The sequence below is a fragment of the Anoplophora glabripennis genome, unplaced genomic scaffold (assembly GCF_000390285.2).
Source record: "Anoplophora glabripennis isolate ALB-LARVAE unplaced genomic scaffold, Agla_2.0 scaffold48, whole genome shotgun sequence".
Classification (NCBI taxonomy): Eukaryota; Metazoa; Arthropoda; class Insecta; order Coleoptera; family Cerambycidae; genus Anoplophora; species Anoplophora glabripennis.
This window is the reverse complement of record NW_019416270.1, coordinates 482,104-501,830: the sequence shown is the minus strand read 5'-3', so window position 1 is coordinate 501,830 and position 19,727 is coordinate 482,104. Positions and strand designations below refer to the sequence as shown.

General features: G+C 32.3%; 1 protein-coding gene across 1 annotated transcript in view; it reads left to right on the top strand.

The window, feature by feature from the left end:
• LOC108904963 (regulating synaptic membrane exocytosis protein 2) overlaps positions 1 to 2,899 on the top strand; it is a 144,528-nt gene extending 141,629 nt beyond the window's left edge. Inside the window, exon 16 of the mRNA XM_018707697.1 lies at positions 2,693 to 2,899. Coding sequence (XP_018563213.1) covers positions 2,693 to 2,899 — 207 coding nt within the window. The remainder of the gene's footprint in view (positions 1 to 2,692) is intronic.
• The last annotated feature ends 16,828 nt before the right edge of the window (positions 2,900 to 19,727 follow it).

Genomic DNA, 19,727 nt, shown 5'->3' with positions numbered 1-19,727 from the left:
AAAACAAGTTAAATGTGAAACAAAGGAGTTGTTATTACAATATCTGGGCAGTCACGACAATATATACATATTTTAACATGTAATAAATAATGAGCAATCTTTAATAATAATTGTAACAATTTTACGTTAGAAAAATATACGCCCCTGAGCATAAGAAAATGAAGGCTAAACATACACAGAATTTTTATCACGAAACATCTATAATCATCAGCAGCATAAGATTACATAGAACAATTAACAACAAAGTACTTAGAGAATAATTACCTGCTAACTAATACCGGTTAAACACTTTTAATTTTTCACTACTTATATATTTTCACCGTGCACCGATCGTCTTACTTTTCACTCTGCGCTGTTCTAACTTTAACTATTTAGGCTTCCTTCCAGAATTCCCTACCTATAAGCGCTTGTTTTTGCGCTTCCTTCTACCAACTGTCAATATTACGTTTTCATTATTATACAACACCCATGTAACAGGTGACGTCGAAGTTGATAAGTATGGTTTTGCACAGTGTTACAGAAATGAATGCAAAAAATTTAGAGGGCTTTAGAACATAAAAAATAAGATGATTTTTTCATATGGGCCATGAGCATATTGTCTTTTGTTTTGAAGAGAAGACGTCAAAGATGATTTTATAATATTAAATTTTAGCCAGAGGTTTTCCAAAAATTATTTCATTTAAATTTGGTTGGGATAAGTTTTTTGACCGCAATTCAAACGCAGTTAATACGTCAATACGTGTATGATAATGTAAAACTTCATTTTACACAAAACCGCTCTTATTAAAACGGTCGGCAATGCCGACAAGAAAAACTCAATTGATGGTTGAAAATTCAACCAGTTTCTGTCCTCAATATTCAGAGTGACACCAAACCAATGAGCAATACTTCTAGCATAGCGTCTTTAGATGAAAATGTACGTACCTTGACATAATTTTGCCTCCCTAAAAATAAACGAGTACCTATTAAACAAAAATAATTTCCTTAAAGTAAAGCAACATTGTACCAACGTACTTGATCCAAATCGATTTATTTTTATTAAAGAAAAGGAATACCTTTTCTGTGTGCATTGAGAAAACTTAATTCTAAAAAAGTTGCCGCATAAAAAGTCACTGGGCGAAATAGTAGGTAGCTAGCGATCTATATCAGATGTTCAAAAACTGACAGCGCTTTCAAAATATTACCTGTACCAAATTCTAATGGAGCACAAAGTTTTTTGAAAAAAATATGGTAAATACATTATTCTAAAAAACCATCCTTGGTGCCCAGCACCCATGGTGCTATAAGTTTAGTTAAATCCGAAGTCAGTTGAACATGTATAAAAACGTCTGGCAATAAAATTTAATGAGTTCCATAGGTGTCCTTAAAAAAGTTTTCTGCTAAAGGTAACAAATTATAATAATTTTTATATAATGTGTAAAAAATTTCTATTATTTGTTCATTTGATAAACAACATATTTTAATTATTTATGTCCTCTAACAATTTTTTTATATTCATGGTGAATTTCGTTTTATTCCGTTTCAAAAGGTCTCCAAAATGCCATGTTGTAATAATATTAGGAAACAAAAAATATCCCTCTTATTTCTCCCTTTTGCAATTGTAATATGAATGATTAATAGAAGGTGCTTATAATAAATTAAAATTACCTGAATCACACCAAATTCCGCATTGCTGCACTGCACTACTAGGCCATTTGTTGACAACCGAATTTATGGCTAGGTCGCTCAGTACGGATGTGTTTGTGCCGCGTTTGCCCGCACGCTCATTCTCCAGACCAGTATATGGGTATGGCTATATGTATGGTATAAATATGGGAATAAGTTTTTCAAATATTTCAATGTCGAGTTGCTGTGTCAGCGACCAAACTTGGTAGATACTGCCAACCTCTTGGTTTTTTAATTAAGATCGGAAAGACTATAACTCCATGTATTCGGAATATTGGAGAACATTGTGTAAGTAATGTTATTCATGGTTTTGATTGTAATAGGCTATTACTGAATTTAGAACAAATTTGTTGTCATAAAAAACTGTTAATATCGTAGTCAAGGTGCAAGGGAAACGCATTAAGGACTGATATTTTGAGTACCAGTTGGTTAACGAATCATATGGTCATACTGTCAATAATTAAATAGCAGAAATTGTTTACTAACATTGTTACAAAGCTACTTATGACGTAGACTTGATCTACCTGTCCATAAGCTTGTGACTGTTTTTTGAAAAAAAGCATTATTTAGATGCTGCTTTTTACCAACGCATCGCTGCAACAGACTAATTAAATTCGTGACTTTGCAAATGTTCTTTGAAAGATCCAAGTATCTTTTGGCATCCAGTTCGGAGAGTAGAATGGATGATATTGCATTTCAAATTTCAGTGTGGACCGAGCTTTAATTCCTTCACTAGCATGTGACTGTGCTAACCATAATTTCATTTTTTTTAAGTGTACTTATACAAAGAACAATGATTGTTTCTTACATTCCCAAGTTAGAGATAGGCGGACTAGGTGTCTTAAAAGCTATTACGGGATTAAATTGAAAATACGATACAAAGAAATTCTGTAAACGTTTTCAAAATAGGGCAATTTAAAAAAATTCTGTTATTTAATAACTCTCCCTTTAAATCCATCAATTAATCCAATAGTAGTGAAATTGAAATAAAATCAGAATGTTACAAAAACCCACTTTTATTTTCTAGGTGACGGTATGGGGAGACTACGGACGGATCGAGGGAAAGAAAGTATTCATGGGCGTAGCGCAGATCATGCTGGACGACCTGAACCTCAGCAACATCGTCATAGGCTGGTACAAATTATTCGGCACCACATCCCTGGTTAGTGGACCCCCTTCTCTTGGTCTATCTCGTCGCAGCTCCGTGGCTAGTTTAGATTCCCTCAAATTTTAACCCCCACCATCACAGAATCCCTCATTCGATCACCCATACTAGAATGCATCTAAGAGTATGCAAGAACTGATCCCAGTTCCGTAACTGATTATTTCGAACGACTCTCTTCTTGCATATCTCGTACGTGTCATGAATCATATCATCGCATCTCTCACCGACCCTGTAGCTGCGCATAGCCGTCGATGGTCTCTTCCACTATGCATAGGTACGGACCCTGTTTCTTTTCATATCAGTGACCTCTCGATGTGCTTTTGTGTATCTCTGTGCATACTGTCGTTTTATGAAGGTATGGGTGGGTTAGCCCTAAATGAGATCAATTTGAATAGTTTACCTTTTTCGATAGAGACTAAAACTAGATCACTTAATTCTAGAATATGGGCACTCTTAACCCACATTTGAAACAGTATATTAGTGACAAAATGAGTGGAATAATTTCCAGGTTACCACTTTCGGTTTAGATTTCTTAAACGTTCCAAGAGACATTTCGCTCCCTTCAGAACAAACTCTGAATCTAGAGATTAAGTTAACAGGTACAATTACATTGAATTGTTTCCAGATAGTTTTAAGCCCTCATCTCGTTGATATTGTCTTGCCTTCTATGGATTTATATTCCTTCTTTGAGGTCATGACCAAAATATTCTTGATCAAAAGATAATTTCAATGGAGATGAGGATTTAGAAGTACCTGGAATTTCAAGGACCGGAACGATTGCAAGCAAGTCATAGGGGCGCGATGAATCACGAAGAAAAAGAACAAGTTCTTGATCTTGTGTGCACAGACCAAATATAAGTAACTACCAAAGGACTTTACCTCCAAATTCAGAATGTCTTCTGAAGGCAGTGAAGACAGTGATATGTTACTCGAAGTGTCAAGAACCGACAACATGGAACCAGGAAATTGTTCAAATATTGATAGCTGTTATGAAACCTGCCAACTGAAAATGTATTGCTGTTTCATAAGAAAATAAAAGTTTTATTAACTATTATCAAGCAGCTAGGGTTGACAACTGCCACTTACCCATCAAATGGTGCTCATACACTAGAATTACTCGGAATATTATCTACAAACAATAGTCACAAATGTCATGTAGACAATCGTATGAGTTTTGATCAAGGAAACCTGCGTATGTTACCAAACCATACGCAAATTATCTTATTCCTTTTTTATTCTTTTAATTGCAAAAGTTAGATCAAACGAACTTACCTTAAATAAAGTTGAATTAGAATTATATGTGCTCATAGTCCGTATATATCAATGCGATTAACCACATAGTCCACCTTTGAGAGACTGTCGTTCACCATGTTTAATGTACAGACTTGCGCATGCGTTCCCTGTACTTACCCATCTTCTTCAGTATAGATTGTTATTTTTCAAAGACAAACATATATGTAATTGCAACAGTAGGTTAATGTATGACAGTGAACTTTTCGCTTTAAGATGAGTTCATTATTTGATCCTCCAGTCCGTCCTGTTCTTCAATATCACTGAGATTAATAACAATATATACTCACATACGGATTAAAGATTGATAAAGAAAAACAAATTATCAAACTCAACAGAAATCTCGCAGATATGTGAAAATAAAGCAAAATCTTCCATTTGAAATATATTATAATGAATTTAGCATTTGTGGTACTTAGTATGATAATGTATAATAGAGTCGACAACGAGTGTGTTTTTATATATTGGATATTTTTGAAAAACATTAAATTAATGAAGTAAATCCTTACGCCAAAAGGAGCAGTCAAGGGTTATTTTTTATGAAAATGGTTTTACCTAACCAAAAAACTCATACTGAAAGCAGAATCTTCTTTGAAAATAGAAACGTCAATATTAGATGACGAAACATCCAACTTGTTCTCTTCAAAGTGTGAGATCATTGTTTAATTAGTGCATTATGTAGTCTGTTGTCGGTTGATACAGAGTTTTCCGAATTGAATATATTAGGCTTGTTTCGTTTCTGTCAGCGGACCTAGTCCTAGATCGGTTCAGAATAGTTATCCAAGTGAATGTTCTTATGAATGGAATGGTCAACTGATTTGAACCGTTCTCTGTCGGAACCAAAACATGCTTATACTTCAATGCCCTGCTCCAGCATTGTATTAGTCCAATCCAACACGGCTTCGTTGTTAAAGTTTAAGTAAAGTAACATCGTTCAAAATGTTTAATACCGCATCTAATGAAGCCGACACCTAACTTTCATGTGCACTTTTAAATTTCTATATACTTTTTCCAGATTCCATCTCAATAAAAATATAATAATATAACCTACAGCGTCCTGCTCCGGTATTGGATTAATAGCATACAGGGTGATTCATTAACAATGAGAAAGTCGAAAGCTGAAGATACTACACGTGAAATGGTGACCATTGGCGCAAACATGCCTTATCCGAAAGTTGATAGTTTCGGAAATACAGGGTGTTGAAAGTTAAAATTTTAAATCGTTTTTTTGCGATTATTCTGAAAATATGTAGGTTAGGAACTTGAAAATTTGTGAAACTATATTTTTTTAGGCGACGAATAAGATGCGTGTTGTAATTTCAGCATTGCTCATAGAGGGCGCCACTTACGACCAATTTTACCGAAAATTTAGTTAATAACTTTTTACCCTGTATATTTAACATGAAACTTGATTCAAAACCTGAAAGAGCTATCATTTTTCCATTAATTATGTACTCTTGTTTCATTTCGGTATCTCGATCCGTTTTCGAGAAAAATCGATTTAACGAACACTATGTTTTGATAATATGAGAAATTAAAAGCGAAACAAACCAAGTGTTTCTTCGTGTTATTACAACAATTAACAATAAAACAAATAAAATACGTAATTATGATTTAAAGTAATTGTTCGAAGAATCCACCGTTGACACTGATACACTTTACACGTTTTCTGAGAGATCTTCGAGTTTGAAACAACATATTGGGATTGCGTCTGACTTCGTTGGCAGCGATTTGTATTCTTTGCCACAACTCTTCACACGAGCCAATAGATTCTTTGTAAACTATATCTTTCATTCGAGACCAAATAGAAAAATCAAGAGGATTGAAGTCCGGACTTCTGGATGGCCAAGCAAAAATGCTTACATGGCCAATCCAGCGATTTGGAAAAACTGCATCTAAATATGCACGCACTGGCCAAGAAAAATGCAGTGGAGCTCCGTCGTACATGAACCACATGTTTCTTCTTAAATAAAGTGGAATTTCTTCAAGCCGTGGAAGCATTTTTACTTGGCTACCCAGAAGTCCGGACTTCAATCCTCTTCATATTTCTATTTGGAAGAATCTGTTGGTTTGTTTGAAGAGTTGTGGCAAAGAATACCAATCGCTGTCAACGAAGTCAAACGCAATCCCAATATGTTGTTTCAAACTCGGAGATCTCTCAGAAAACGTTGTTTAAAGTGTGTAAATGTCAACGGTGGATTCTTCGAACACTGACTTTAAATCATAATTACGAATTTCATTTGTTTTATTGTTAATTGTTGTAATAACATGAAGAAACACTTGTTTGTTTCGCTTTTAATTTCTCGTATTATCAAAACATAGTGTTCCTTAAATAGATTTTTCTCGAAAACGGATCGAGATACCGATATGAAACAAGAATACACAATTAATGGAAAAATGATTGCTCTTTCAGGTTTTGAATCAAGTTTTATGTTAGACATACAGGGTAATAAGTTATTAACTAAATTTTCGGTAAAACTAGTGGTAAGTGGCGCCCTCTATGAGCAATGCTGAAATTACAACACGCATCTTATTCGTCGCTTAAAAAAATATAGTTTCACAAATTTTCAAGTTCCTAAACTACATATTTTCAGAATANATAAACCACGCCAGGTTCGGTCGCTGCTTGAAGCCGTAAGAATCCATAACTCATAGTTTGCAACAATTATACTGAGGTGTCTAATCGCAGTAGATACGCACGTCAAAAACACACGACGATCTACCACACACGGGTCTCTATTTTAAACATGATGCACAATAGTTATTCAGAGGCGGAATGCGTTGTAATCTCAGTGATATCGAAGAATTAGATGTAAAATATTATTGAAAATCTTCATAGTTGTATGCTGAATTCACACATAAATAGTAGGGACATATTTGTGTGTTTTCCAAGTTTAAGTTATACAGAACGTTCGTAAATGATTACAAGTCACGTGACCAATAATATTGATTGGAAAAGTAATTATATTTCCTTCACGTTGGCACAAAATTTCAATAAAATTAAGACAACAAGTTCAAGATTACATTAAAACACAATATTCTGTTTCATTGGCTGTGATTGGTGTAATTTTTTACGAAATTCTATTCAACTAATCAGCAATTGCATTATCTCGGGCGTAGACGAAATGGTTTGTCATTGTTCATTGGAAACTAATCATTAATATTGATGACGCCAAGATTTAGGAAATTTTCGTTACCAGTACCAACCGTGCAATGTTGGGTTGTGACAAACTTTTAGGAGAGCTTTATCTTGTCAAAACTAGCGAAACATATCCTGACATGATTCGTAAGAGATCCTTGATCCTTCAAATGTTAGACATGATATATACTTTTTTATCGTTAGGTACATGATTTGACCTAAAATTAATAAATGGCATCGGAATTAAGAGGAACTTTTGGGATTTCACCTGTGAAAAAACGTATTTAACGTGCCCAAGAATTTTCTCATAGAGACTTGAACCTTTCTTTTGTGGCTCGTCGGATACAACTTCCACCTCAGTAAAACGATGTTTACAATGCTACTAGTGACGAAAATTACCTTAATTTATTAAAGTTTAATAGCAGTTTGCGTTTATTTGAATGATTGTTGATTAAACTTTTTGATAATTACGCATTTTTTAATTGTTGAGAAATTGGAATAGAATAATTGGTTTTTATCTAAGATCTACTGAGAGTCTTTGCAAGAAAAACAATTTTCCTTGGACAAAAAACACCCCTTAGGTCTCTCCTAATTTCCAAAGGTCAGTTTTGTTTAAATTAAAGTCACTGTTGATGTTAGATTTACACCGTACCTATGTTGAAGCTCGTATTTTCAACGGTTTTTAAATAAATGATCAAATCAATCAATGATTCAAGTGCTGACGATAAAGGTGCGATCTTATGATGCGAGATTCGATGTGTATTTTTCCATCACAAATCAAGCTCACATTCTGCTGTGACTCGACCACAACTATGGTGAATCCCAAACCTCAACTTGCTTTGCTACCTGAGAAATACTATTCAATCGTGTCGTGGAAAGGCAATTTAAGAATTCTTAATAATCGTTTTACGAAAAATACCTTTCTGTTTATTTTGACGAAAGTAGCCAATTCTGAACTCAATGTTGCTGTCAGCTACACCTTTTATGGGATACATAATTGAATCAAAAACAAACAAACTATTTAAGTAAATCAGAAAAATTCGGTAATTTAAATTTTGTGCTATGCTTAACAATGTTTTTATAAACGTTAATTTTCTAAAAACAATAAATTAATTGTCAGAAGTTAAATTTGAATTTATTGGAGGTACCACGGAGGTACATACAGGGTGGCCACATGAAAACGAAACAGAGCCATTTTCAGGAACTGCGTCAAGATTGTAGAAAAACACTCAGACCCGTCGATTTTAGATTAAAGGGGGACATTCTTTGCTGGTATTTTTGACTCCGCCACTTTCATCCCCAAGCAAGGGTAAGCATCACCCCCAAAATATTTAAATGGCATTGGGGGTTGAGTCATATTTCTTTTGAAAGCTCTTACATTTCTCTTTACAACAGACTTTAAATTTTATAATTCCGCCCAATACTTATTAAGAATTTTGATTTTAAAGTAGAAACTTATCTACCTACATACAATTAGTAATGATAAAAATGTCAGTCATTCGAGTTAAGTACACCAGTGGTATAAATTTAGTATTTCTTGCGTTACATTGGTTTTCGGCGATTTATTATCACTTTCGTAAAAAAAAACACAATTGTAAAAAACAGAAAGGTATGCTATACACACACAATGAACGTAGAATTAGTGGATTCCAAATTATTTTCTAGTATTATTTGGAAGCGTTGGTTGGTAGTTTATTTAATTGTGTTTTTGAAAATTAAACACTATGGTTATTCTATTGCGGAAAGGGTAGATATCATTTACTTTACTTTATGAACAATAAATGTGCGAACAGCTCAGCTATTTAATGAATAACATCAAGATCGACATGTCAGGAGGAGGAATGTTAGTAAAAAAATTTTAAGAGCCAGGGAACGTAGCCAATACAAAACGAGAAATTTAAAAACCTATAGTTAATGAAGCTAGTGAAGTTGCAGTTTTGGGACAAGTTCATCTTGATCCTACATTAACTACGAGACAGCTGGCATCTGTGTCTGGGATCAATCGAACTAGCATACAAACCAGTTTGAAGAAGAATAAATTCGATCCATACAAAATACATTTAGTCCAGGAACTTCATGAGGATGATTATGACTGCCGTTTGCAATTTTGCGAAATAATGAGTAAGCGAGCAGGGAACGATTAGTTCCTTTTTAACATGTTTTTCTGATGAATGCAGTTTTTTCTTGAACGGGACTGTAAATCGTCACAATTGCCGCTATTGGTCCTATTCAAACCCAAGAGTTTTTCACGAGATGCATACACAGCAACCGGAAAAATTAATTGTATGGGCTGGAATTTTCGGTGGGTCCTTTTTTTTCTACCTGGTAATTTGACTGGCCAAATGTATTTGCAATTACTGGCAGACTTTATTGACCCTGCCTGCCTTGACTGATATTATTGGAAATGTTCCAGAGGATGATGAAGATCATTTGATTTTTCAACAGGACTGCGCTCCTCCGCATTATGCGTTAATTGTCCGTCAGTATTTGGACCAACGTTTTCTACCGGATTGGATTGGGAGAAGATCACCGGATTTATCGTCCCTTGATTTCTTTTTATGGGGTACCTAAAAAGTAAAATCTATAAAACACAGCCAGCGTCGCTGGAAGATTTGCGTCAAAGAATCATCGACGAATGCCGTCGAATCACTCCGAAAATGCTTCGGAATGTGCGCGAACGTTTCGAACAAAATCTTTATTCTACTAAATAGTAAGTAAGCAGCAAAACATAATTTAAATTTTAAAATGTAAATTTTTTTCAAAGTATTGGGCGGAATTATAAAATTTAAAGTCTGTTGTAAGAGCTTTCAAAATAAATATTACTCAACCCCCCATGCTATTTAAATATTTTGAGGTGATGGTTACTCTTGCTTGGGGGTGAAAGTGGCGGAGTCAAAAATACCAGCAAAGAATGTCCCCCTTTAATTTAAAGTCGACGGGTCTGAGCGTTTTTCTACAATCTTGACGCAGTTCCTGAAAATGGCTCTGTTTCGTTTTCATTTGGCCACCCTGTATATAATTTATTTCATATGAAATACAATTTTTCACAGGCTTTATTTGCAGGAACATAGGTGTTTTATTTAAGACGTATTCTTCCATAGCTCTGCTGATATAAATAATACAAAAAGGTATTTCAAATAAAAGTTGCGTCAAATCAAATTCTTGACATGTTATCTGATATTATATAGAGTGCATCATTTGTCCTAGGCAATCAATTTAATTTCTTATTGGATTTAAGGCTTCGTTTGATAAACAGATACTGGGGCTAAGACGTAACGTTTCGGTGTTATCATCAAGCTTTAAATCATTTCCAAACCTAAATGTGATAACCATATGCGATTCGTTCAAGCAAATAATTTTAGAAATTGAAAATATTGATTTGGTGCAATATAATGTTATCAGAGCTATGGAAGAATGTGTCTTAAATAACATATCCTGTATGTTTCCTCAAGGATTTGACTTCTAAAATACAAAATTACAATTTCGACCCCACCTCACACCTGTATATAAATGAATTTTTTCAGCTTTAGTCTGCTTATTTAGATAATTTCATAATAATCAATTTAAATTACATGTCAATATACTTATGTCTTTCTTTATAAGTTTTTGTTTATAGATATATCTACAGTACATGCATAATATTTTACTTCAAATTTTAAAATAAATTGATCTCCAACAATTTTTAATAGAATTTGTTTATACAGGGTGTTAAAAAAATTGTAACAAACTGTGAGGGCTAGTAATGCCTGTAAAAATGACAAAAAAAGTATCTATGAAGATAACTTCTATGCAATTTTATGTATGGTTTAACGTAGGTTCTAATAAGTTATTAAAATTTAGTTGACAGCTGATTCAACTTATTAATTTGCCCCTTAAGGTCTGAAAATTCTAAATAACATATTTTAGAAGTTACGTTCAAAGGAACCTTTTTCTTATACTGAGGAGTATTACCAGTTCTCGTGGTCTGTTACAATATTTTTTTTACACCCTATATATTATTCTTGACAAATGCTTACTAATTATCGTTTTATTTTTCAGTGAGAGAAGACAATTCATAGCTTTTCCGACAAGGGTAAAAATGCTTATTAATTAAAGATAGTGTTACCATTTGACGATATAACCTAAAGACAGTTTACTTAAAGAACGCTATAAATATTTTCCTGTACATTTTGCCCTGTAGAATATAAAATATACTTAAGACTATATCCCAACCCAAACAGAATGGATTGGGTTTTATTTACATGATAAACGAATAAAATGTACCTTAAAATATTTAAAAGCCAAATAAAGAATACGAAATTGTAAAAAAATAATATATCAGAATATTTATAATATTACTAACTACAGCATGGTGCGAAAACAAACAAAACAAAAAAATAACCAAAAAAATAGCCAGAAGAGTAGCTGAATAAAAATAGATACATATAGTGTAAACGAAGTGAAAACCGTTAAGTGTAGATATCACGCACACATACAAATTTAGTGTCACTGAGAATCATATCCAAATATAAATCTATATGTACAGGGCGACTCAAAAAAAGACACAGTTTAGTGTGTGAGCCTGTACAACGAGCCAGGAGGAAAGTTGTACTGGGACGCTCTGTGTGAAAAATGCTTTATTGGAATTGATAATTGCTTTTTTACTTGAAACTTAAATAACGAGGACCTAGGTCGTGTTAATAATTATGTAAAATATATTAAACATAGAACTGTATATGAACGTTTACTGTACCATATAATTTATTCTCAATTGTTGAATTGCATGTGATATACATTATGTTGGCTGTTCGAATTCCCCGCTTTAAGAAGATCTCCGTTCCAAAGCACAGATGTCGCTAGAGGTATATGTTTCATTTTTTATCTGTTTTACAATGGGCCTCAGATATATTTTTCCCCTAAGGTGTACCGCTTCATTTGGTTGCCAAATCCTGGTACCGAGATAAGGGTTAGAGCCGCTTAGGGTCCATGTATAGCAGAGAAAAAATTCCAGCCAAATACGTAGGGCAAATAAAAAAGGGAGAATACTTCTTCAACGTATTTACTTTAATTTTTGCCGCAATATATATAATCGATGATTAATAAATATTTCAAAATCTAAGTAGTAGGTACCCCACAATAATGACCTTGATATACAGGGTGAGCTTTAAATACCATACCAACTGTAACTTTTATATGAATTATTTGATTTGTCAAATTTAACATTCAGGACTAAAAGGAAATGGTCGATTCAATGAGAGCAGTTGCATTGTTACCAGATTGCTATTTACGGAATTATTTTTTTTAAGCTTTTGTATGATTATAATGATAGAATATTACAAGATTCTACCTCTGATAGTAAGCCTAAAAATATCTTTCTATAACATTAGGCACTAGGCACATTGTTTTGAATATATCTCCCTTAGGTACTATTGGAGATACGTCTATCAGTTGTAATATCACTGTAATAATAAAAAAACGTTCGACTTAAATATGTGAAAATGCATATATAAACGGTATCTATTCCTTAATACTAATATTTATTTATTTATTTATTTACTATATCCAACAGGCCAGTGCCTAATTACAGGATAAGGATGGCAAACTATAGTAATAAAAAGAGAAAACAAAATCCAGCTAAAAACCACAAAAACACACAAATATATAACAAGAGAAATGGCTATAAATTACAAACATAATACATATAATAAAGTCATATAAATAAAACAAGGTCAAATATGAAGGTATGCTAAAGAAATAACTTCTTGGTAATTAATATTTATTTGAAATAAAAAATAATCCACTCAAATACTACAAAAAAACAAATACGTGATATACTGATATCATCAATGAGTGAACCATAGCGACTGAACTGTAGTTTTTCAGTTTACTTCTTTTTTAAAAATGGAATTATTATCTGAATATTAATATATATGTCAAATTATACAGTGTGTCCCACTAAGAAAAAGTTTTTTTGGGACGCACGATTGGAATGATTTTTTTATATAGTGGCCTCCTAGATCTATTTGCTGAACCAATTATGTCGATCCAGTTGATAATCCACGGCCTTCTGTGATTTTGTCAAAACCGATTTTCGAAAAATCAGTGATTACGAGTACGTAGCTAAATTTTTAATTCAGAAATTATTAAAGTAATTTTTCATGGATTGCCATTCGAAATTGGTTCAGCAAATGCATCTAGAAGGCCATCATGCTTGCAACATATTTCATTGGAATTGTGCTCCCTAAAAAATGTTTCAGAGGTGTGTCCTAGTTCTTCAGTGAATCACACTTGTAAATAGAATACAAGAATTGAGATTTTGAAAAATGTCAAAAATGTGACAAACTGTTTAGATATTTATGAATGATGACTTATATTTCACTATCCAAACCTAATGAGATAAATATTTGCATTTTTAATTAAAATTATACATGTTTTTATTATTTTTCTATTACTTTACCTTAAAAATTATTAAACTAATTAAAAAACCTCTACAAATGTTCCTAAAAGCACTTGAAGTTGGTGAAAGTTGGTTGAAGTAAAGTTAAACACGGCGTTTGTAAATAAGTGCGAAATATTTTCGAGGGTGCTTGCCGAAGTTATTTTGTGAAAAAAAGTTCATATAAACGTAAGTCGAAATATGCTTCGTTTTCGAGATACAGAATGTTTAAATTTTAATTTCTTACTTATATTTATTAATTATTTCAAATAGTTTTAAAGATATTGACTCGAAATTTGATGGTTGCATTTAGAAATATTGACAGCAACCTACAAGATAATGTATCAATAGAAATTAGAAATACCCAACTTGTAATAAAATATGTCTCATTTTTTTCCTCAAAAACGGTGTATCCTACGAAAAAAATTGGAGGGACTAATTTAATTCAGAATTAATAGCGAACTTCTAGAAAAATATCAAAACGGGAAAAAGTCAGCGGCGTACCATTTTTTTTATAAAAAAAGATGGCACTGGCATTTTCGCACGAACGCCACTGATGCAAGTAGAAATATTCGGATCACCCCAAAAAATGCACATTTATAGCGTTTTTCAAATTTCGAGTCAATATCTTTACAACTCTTTGCATGACATAATTAATAAAAATGAATAAAAAATTGAAATTTAAACACTCGGAAATGAAGCATATTTCGACTTGACATTTATACCTATCAACTTTTTTTCACAAAATAATTTTGGCAACCTCCCCCTAAATTGATTCGCACTTATTTACAAATACCCTGTATATAAACATTGCAAAGGTCTTGCATTTTATATACAATTTCTCTATGTATATTTATCGGTTCATTGCGTGTATCCAAACATATAATGTAGGAAAAGAGAAAAAAATATTTTCTTTTAAAGGTTATATTATTCAATGACTTCAATATGTCGGTTGATGTTTTTCAACTAATTGATTAAATAATACCACTAATGCTTGCTCCCGTCTCTGCATATTGTATAAAAAAAACATCGTAAATGTACAGACTTACTTTTTTTTTACAGTTTAGGATTGCAAAAGTGGCGGTTTGTTTTATTTCATTATTTATAACAGACTGTCTAAATAATTACATCTGAGCATGAAATTGAGCAACCCATTGTCCGCTTTAATAATCCCAACGATCTTAACCCAGTTAATAAAACGCTTAACCTACATTACTACAAAACAGTAGTCTGGAAAATGTAGAAAAATAGTTAAATACGACACTTAAAACACTGATTAACAATAAGCAGATCAGTAATAACAAACTATAGCTATATGAAGTATATTTTTAATTATTACATTAATTACGAAATAGAAAGCAATTGGTAATTACGACGATGCTCTTGTTATGGTTTTAAAAGCCTTTGACCTACGTATTTGGCTCAAACTAGTTTTCCATCACTTAAACTTATGTATTGTACAAAACATCGAGATGAAGTGTGTCGAATTTTTTAAATGAAATACCAACAGATATTCCAATGTCACCCACAACATTCTATTCCTTATATAGATATATAATTTTATTTTGTATATATAGTTGTTTAAGCCCCCTAAGTGTATAAAATTGTGTTACTTGTGGTTAGGGTTCCTTTCAGAAATGTAGATTTTTTAAGTAATTCCTATTTTAATTCGAGGAAATGCAAAGTTGCTACCAATTAAAATGATTGGAAATATCTAGAGCGCAAATTCAGCAATCACAACTTTCATTGCAATTATAACAGTCCTAATTATTTCTTTTCATTTGATGATTCACTGCAGCGATTTGTTTTTAACATTATAACAGTTGTGTTGTTAATTAGAAAGTGAGTGAATGATACTCTTCTTCATTTTTCTGACTGGTAGCAGCTTTGCAAGAATTTAGTTATGGCACTTGTTTTACATGTAAACTATCATAGTCTGTTATGTTTTATATAATATATTAGGAATAGTGAGCTTCAACAGTTCTGTCTCATGATACACGAATTTGGTGACAAATTAGTCCAAAGACACATATTTCTAAAACAAAATGTATTTTGATAAAAACATTCTTATATTCTTTCGACGGATAGAAAATGATTGATCTGAATTATTTTCTTAAAAATACAGTGATTATACATTGTGTCCCTTTTAAAACGGATTTTTTCATAACTCTGATAATAGCGGTAATACAATAAATTGTCTATTTTAAATAAATTTTATCACACAGGATGTACAGTTTCCGGTCCCAAATAATTCTAAAATGTGGATAGATTAATAAATAAAATAATAAATAAATAACACTAAGTATAAATCTTCCATCCTAAGAATGAATCATCCCCTGAAAGGTTGACTTCTTTTTAGTCTATTTCCTGGTTGATTGAACTTTACTGTGACCTGACATCTTATGCAAAGGTTAATATCAGCGGTTTCCCATAGGGCAAACAAGTAATTTTTAAGATTTAAACAAGATTTAAATATGAAAAAACAAAATAATTACAAACTATGAAACAGTTATATTCTTACATACTTTCCTCTTCACACAACACGATATGATCACGTGTCCCACAACACGTGCCCATAATGTGTATGCTTCAGCTAACTAGAAGAAGCGCAATAGTAGATACACATCGGAAATTTTACGATCATAACCGATTATGCACCGAGCGGTGATGATCACTTAACCATTATAATCACTTAACCATTTGTTTTCCATGTTAAAAATGGAACATAATCATTATGAAATGAATAATTCTGTTAATACAGCTGTTATAAGTATATAAATTCTGATATTGGTCTCTGCAACAAATCTTCTATACTATATAAATGGATTATTATAGGTAATTCGTTGTAATCTTTATTTCATAGATGCTTAAGATGTATTAAGCGCTTTCGAGTTAAACTAACTGAATAGTGAGTATGAAAATGAGTAATTTTTTTATGAAAAAGTGGTATATTTGTTATCAAAGTTTTAATATGTGATATAAACATTAATCTAGAGAAACAGTTTAATAAGCCTATTCCTTTCAGTGTAACTTCAAAAAATATGGCAATATATTTGAGTGCATTTATTGCGATATGTCATGATAGAAAAAAATATTCTCAAGATAAAGTCATGCTTCAATTTGTTCGTTTATAATTTATTATTAAACTTCTGCAACGAAATTCTGCAATACTAGATCCTCAGATGCAGATATCACTTACAGGCTTTTAATTTGTACGGAAATATGCGTATTTGGACTAAATTTAGTATTTGTACATAAAATATTTTTATCAGTTATTCATATTGTAATACACTGTATACAGTTCAGAAAGTTGATTTCATTTCAAAATCGATTATATTATGATAATTAGATTTTCTACGCTGTTCTAATAGTGTAAGACTAACGCCAGAATTGTATAAAAGAAAGATCGTCGTGTCAAGGTCCACAGAGTGGTATAAATTTAGTTTTGTAACTAACAAATGCCACCGTCGATTGGAGTTACGATTTAGTTAGCTATAAAGTGAACGATTTAGATAAAGTCGGAGATTATTCAAAACAAAGGAACAAACGTCCAGATAGTCTATCGCATAATTTGATAATTTAATGCAACCCGATGTTTTTTCTTTGTTATTGTTACAAAAGAGCATTTGAAACATTGTAATTGTTTGCTCTTGATAATAGGTCCATGACTAATCAAATCTTTTAATGGAAATTCGTTACACTAAAAATGAAAGTATATTTCTTCGACTGTAGTAGCTGAAAGACATGTCCATGAAGTAGATCACAATTTAGATCACAATTAATTTTGCGAAAGTAACAATGAATTGAATATTTTTAAAAGATACAAATAACATTTCATTTTATAGTCGTAAAGCAAAAATAATTGTTTTCAGTTGTGTCTTCAGGCAGGAATATAGTTTTGGATCAATTACTTATTGAAGACATTTGGAAGATATAGGCTTCAAGCACGGTAAACTTCAATTCCCTTCTATTAGTTGCTACATCTAGAATTTAAAATAAGTTCCGTTGGAATTCCGTTGAAAAAAATATATAGGTATCATCGCAATGTTACAAATTTGGATGAACCAAATTAAACTTTTGTGCCTTTTGAGCCCTTTCCGTAGAATGGTTCTTTTATAATTAAAATTCGAAAAACTATGTCAAAGTGTATTTTTAGCACGGGAGAATATGTGAAAATCAGAATAACTTTTGTAGGAACTGGCATTTATTTAAATAAACAATTGACTTTCATCTATGATTTGCCGCTGACAACCGCTTAATTTTGTCATGGTCTTTGAACATTAACCGTGAATCTACGAAAAATATTCAAGAGTCGCAAAACTATTGATTAGAAGGTTCAGTCAAACATATAAAAGAATATTATGTTGAAACCCCCTTCCTTTTTATCTAATCTCAACGTCATTGGTAAGATTTTTATCAATATCTACATACTGGCAGGTAGCTACAATGAGGGAATTGGACTTTCTTAAGTTTGAAGTCTATATCTTCAAAGGTTTTTGAATAATTGATGAAAAAACGTATTCAGCTCTTACGAATATCCCTTCTTTGATTGTTTTGGGTTCAGTATTGATATTTGACGCGAATCTCTGTCGATGTAAAACCTTTTCATGATCGCATGGCGTGATAATCAAAACACACAAGGTTAGGGATAGAAGATAGACATTGCAAGCCTTGAAATTTTATTCTTCACATAGTGCAGCACTTTTCATGAAGGAAAAACTTCTTTAGATCAAATCCTTTATAACAGCTCCGTAAGTTCATCTTTATTTAAATATTTTATAAATTTCCAGTTGAAGATTTACATTCTTACAGCTTCTTTTTGATTGGAGAAGGATGAGTACCGCCATCATGCTAAACCATACTAAACAGGGTATTCTTCTCTCTTTGTGAATTTCAAATATTTGTTGTATTCCATTCATGAAATATCATCAATTTGCTGTTAATTTTTGGAAACATCCCCGTATTTCTTATGGTGGTGCGTACCAAATGCGTCTACTTTTGAGATACTTTCATCAAAATATATAAATCAGAGTCTTTAGTTTAGAAACCTATCAACTATTTGCAAATATAAGATAATGTTTTGCTAGTTATTTTATTATTTAATATTAAACATAAATAAGTATTTATGCAATAAAGAATTTTTAGGAACATTCGAAATCTATCCTATTATACTATTTTCTGTTGTAGACCCAAATATTTAGCTTTTGTCGATTCCATGCAATGACTTATTATGAAAGCTCCTTAACAGTAAATTTATATACAGGTATTATAATACTTAGTTAAAAAAACTACTGTTTTTGGAAAATACTACTTGAAAAATTTGATTTAAAGAAAAAAATATACCTATATCCATAAATGATATTTAATACCATCAGTGAAATTCACAAGATATGGAATATAGTCAGAACTGTGGGAAATCTGAAGGCATAGCTGCTTGTATAAGCGCAACAATGCCGACCTTTCATTAAATTATCCACCCAATGGACCACAAAAATTAAATTGATACACCTCTTGGGGCACCTTGGCATAAAATGCGCTGGACACTTCGGCTACTGAACTGTATTAGTGTACGGGTCATACGACAACTGCGCATATCACTGGAAGTGTCAGCGTCCATTGAATGTCCGTCTTGATATGTTCACTCTTGACTGATGTATCCATATTATCCAGCCCAACGGGCAAGACAATAAATGAATGATCTATCGCTGAGTTTCATTTCTTTGCCGTGAAATCGCGACGACTGGTTTGTTAGGAGGCTAATTAGATGCATAATATTTAGCCGAGATGATTATCTGCGTCTCTTAGGCTGATAATATTCAATGTTTAGCATAATTTGAAACAATTAAGATGTAGATAGTGCTGAATATGTATGTAACCTGTGCAAAAAATATGAATATATAATTAGCTGTTAAGTGGTGACAAAACATTGATTTAATTTAAGAAAATAGCTGTAAACAACATTAATATGCAGGGTGTTGGCATACGTTTAATGGGTGCTAATATAGGTCAAATTAAGTAAAAAATCTTTTATACAAAATGGGAATGAGACAGAA